The sequence below is a fragment of the Buceros rhinoceros genome, unplaced genomic scaffold, assembly GCF_000710305.1.
Source record: "Buceros rhinoceros silvestris isolate BGI_N320 unplaced genomic scaffold, ASM71030v1 scaffold35240, whole genome shotgun sequence".
Taxonomy (NCBI): Eukaryota; Metazoa; Chordata; class Aves; order Bucerotiformes; family Bucerotidae; genus Buceros; species Buceros rhinoceros.
In genome coordinates, this window is record NW_010389668.1 from 966 (window position 1) to 3,288 (window position 2,323).

The 2,323-nt window shown below is 60.2% G+C and overlaps 1 protein-coding gene across 1 annotated transcript in view; it reads left to right on the top strand.

Moving 5' to 3' along the window:
- ELF3 (E74-like factor 3 (ets domain transcription factor, epithelial-specific )) overlaps window positions 1-2,269 on the top strand; it is a 2,733-nt gene extending 464 nt beyond the window's left edge. Inside the window, exons 2-7 of the mRNA XM_010135057.1 lie at window positions 198-284; window positions 378-497; window positions 693-782; window positions 1,533-1,649; window positions 1,810-2,005; window positions 2,149-2,269. Coding sequence (XP_010133359.1) covers window positions 198-284; window positions 378-497; window positions 693-782; window positions 1,533-1,649; window positions 1,810-2,005; window positions 2,149-2,269 — 731 coding nt within the window. The remainder of the gene's footprint in view (window positions 1-197; window positions 285-377; window positions 498-692; window positions 783-1,532; window positions 1,650-1,809; window positions 2,006-2,148) is intronic.
- Window positions 2,270-2,323: the final 54 nt, after the last annotated feature.

Genomic DNA, 2,323 nt, shown 5'->3' on the forward strand with positions numbered 1-2,323 from the left:
GCCTGCACCCCCCCCCCCCCCGCCAGCCCAGGACCCCATGTTTCCTGGGCGATGGGGAAAACTGCATTGGGAAACTGTGCAGGAGCACGTGGGGGCATAGACCAGAGTCCAGACAGGGCTGGGCTCAGCTCCCAGTATGCACCATTCCCCTCCATACCCAGTAAGAATTGCTAATCCCAGTCCCCCGACCCCTGCAGCCTCTGATGAGCTGAACTGGATCATTGACTTGCTGGAAAAAGAGAATGCGACTTCCCAAGACACCTTCCTGGACTCCAGCCACCTGGGTAAGAGAGGGGCCCTGGCCAAGCCCTTTCCCCAGGGAGCACATGCTGGTGCAGGCAGGGCTGACTCCTCCTTCCCTTCTCTGCCCCTTCCAGAGCTGGGGAATCTCTGTGCCAAGGATTCCCTGGAGGACATGAAGCCCCCAAACCCTTTCCTATCGACAGACTTTACCTGCTTGCCTGATGCCCTGTCCCCAGGCAGCTCTGACATCTCAGGTCAGTGTTTTGCCCTCCCTTTTCCTGCGCTGCTCTGGGGGATCAGTGGGGAACAGCTCCACTGCCACGGGTGGGTTTGTGTCTGGCACCAGGCTGCCTGCATGGGCCCGGGGCACGGGGGGCAGCAGGGGACCCCGGGGGAAGCATCTTAAGGCCCGCAGCTGGTGGTCTGAGTTCTGCTCCTTTGCCTCTCAGGGCCTGTGATGTCCCACAGCCCCAACTCCCAGGACTCCGGTGGAAGTGACCTCGACCTTGACCCCGCAGAAGTAAAGCTCTTCCCTGAAGGTGAGTTGTTAGCTTCCCACTCGCAGCTGGGACAGGCCAGCTTGCTCCAGGGAGGTTTCAGCAGCTGCAGGGCATGTCCCGTCTGGCAATGATTTAGAGACAACACCTGAATATCCATCCCCACACTGGGAAGGAGAGGGGGGGGCTGGTTTTCTGTGCTCCATGAATCTGTTTCTCTACGTTGAGCACAATGATGCAGGATCTGGGGCAGAGCTGGGGAAGCCAGAGCAGCAGTGAGCTTGGTGGGAAGGGGTAGGAAGTGGCAGCTGGGGGGGGGGTGCTACGTTGAGCACAATGATGCAGGATCTGGGGCAGAGCTGGGGAAGCCAGAGCAGCAGTGAGCTTGGTGGGAAGGGGTAGGAAGTGGCAGCTGGGTGAGGGCTGCAGCCAGAGGTCCTGGGCACTGAAGACTGTGTTCAATATTGATCCCAGCTGATGATGGTACTGGGGGGACTGGGGATGGAAGGAAGCAGCAAGGTTTGGGAACGAGCAGCATGCTGCCTTAAGCGTGATAGCACGGGTGAGGGTGGCACGAGGCTGGAGGGAATGGGGAGACCTTGCTCTCAGGGGCATGGTTCCCTGGTCCCTGCACCTGAAAAGAGGGTGCAGCCCTTGATCCCTCCCTCTGCCCCAACCACCTCTCCCCTATGCTTCTGCTCCTGCGGAGGACGACTCTGTGCCCAGGGAGGGGGAAGCAGCAGCCCAGAGGGGTCCACCCAGCGTAACATGTCGCCTTGTCTGTGTGCGCAGATGGCTTTGCAGGGAGCAAGAAAGGGGACAGCAAACACGGCAAGCGGAAACGGGGACGGCCCCGAAAACTCAGCAAGGAGAGCAGAGACTGCCTGGAGAGCCGGAAGAGCAAGCACTGTACGGGAACCCACAGCCCCTGCTTGGCTCTGTGGAGGGGGGAGATGGGAGGAGGGGCCATGTCCGCTGGCTGTGCCCTTTGGCAAGGGGGCTGAGAGAGATCCAAAATGCAGGGACCCACAGGATCTTCCCTGCTATACAGCTGCTTCTCTTCTTTCAGCCCCAAGAGGTACCCACCTGTGGGAGTTCATCCGGGACATCCTGATCCACCCCGAGCTGAACGAGGGGCTGATGAAGTGGGAGGACCGGCAGGAAGGCGTCTTCAAGTTCCTGCGCTCAGAGGCGGTGGCTCAGCTCTGGGGCCAGAAGAAGAAGAATAGCAGCATGACTTATGAGAAGCTGAGCCGAGCCATGCGGTGAGTGCCCTCGCCTGTCCCCGCTAGGGACTTGCCCACGGGGCTGGGACAGACCCACCAGGGCTCAGCCTTGATCCCCCCCAGCAGCTCCCCAGCATGCAGGGCTGTGTCCAGAGCCCTGATTCCACCTCCATCTCCTCCAGGTATTACTACAAACGAGAGATCCTGGAGAGAGTCGATGGGCGACGGCTAGTCTACAAGTTTGGGAAGAACTCCAGCGGCTGGAAGGAGGAGGAGGTGCTCAACAGGAACAAGGAGCTGTAGGAGTCCTGAAAGAGTCTGACAAGTCCCTCAGGGCTAGCCCCGAGCTGGGCTCCT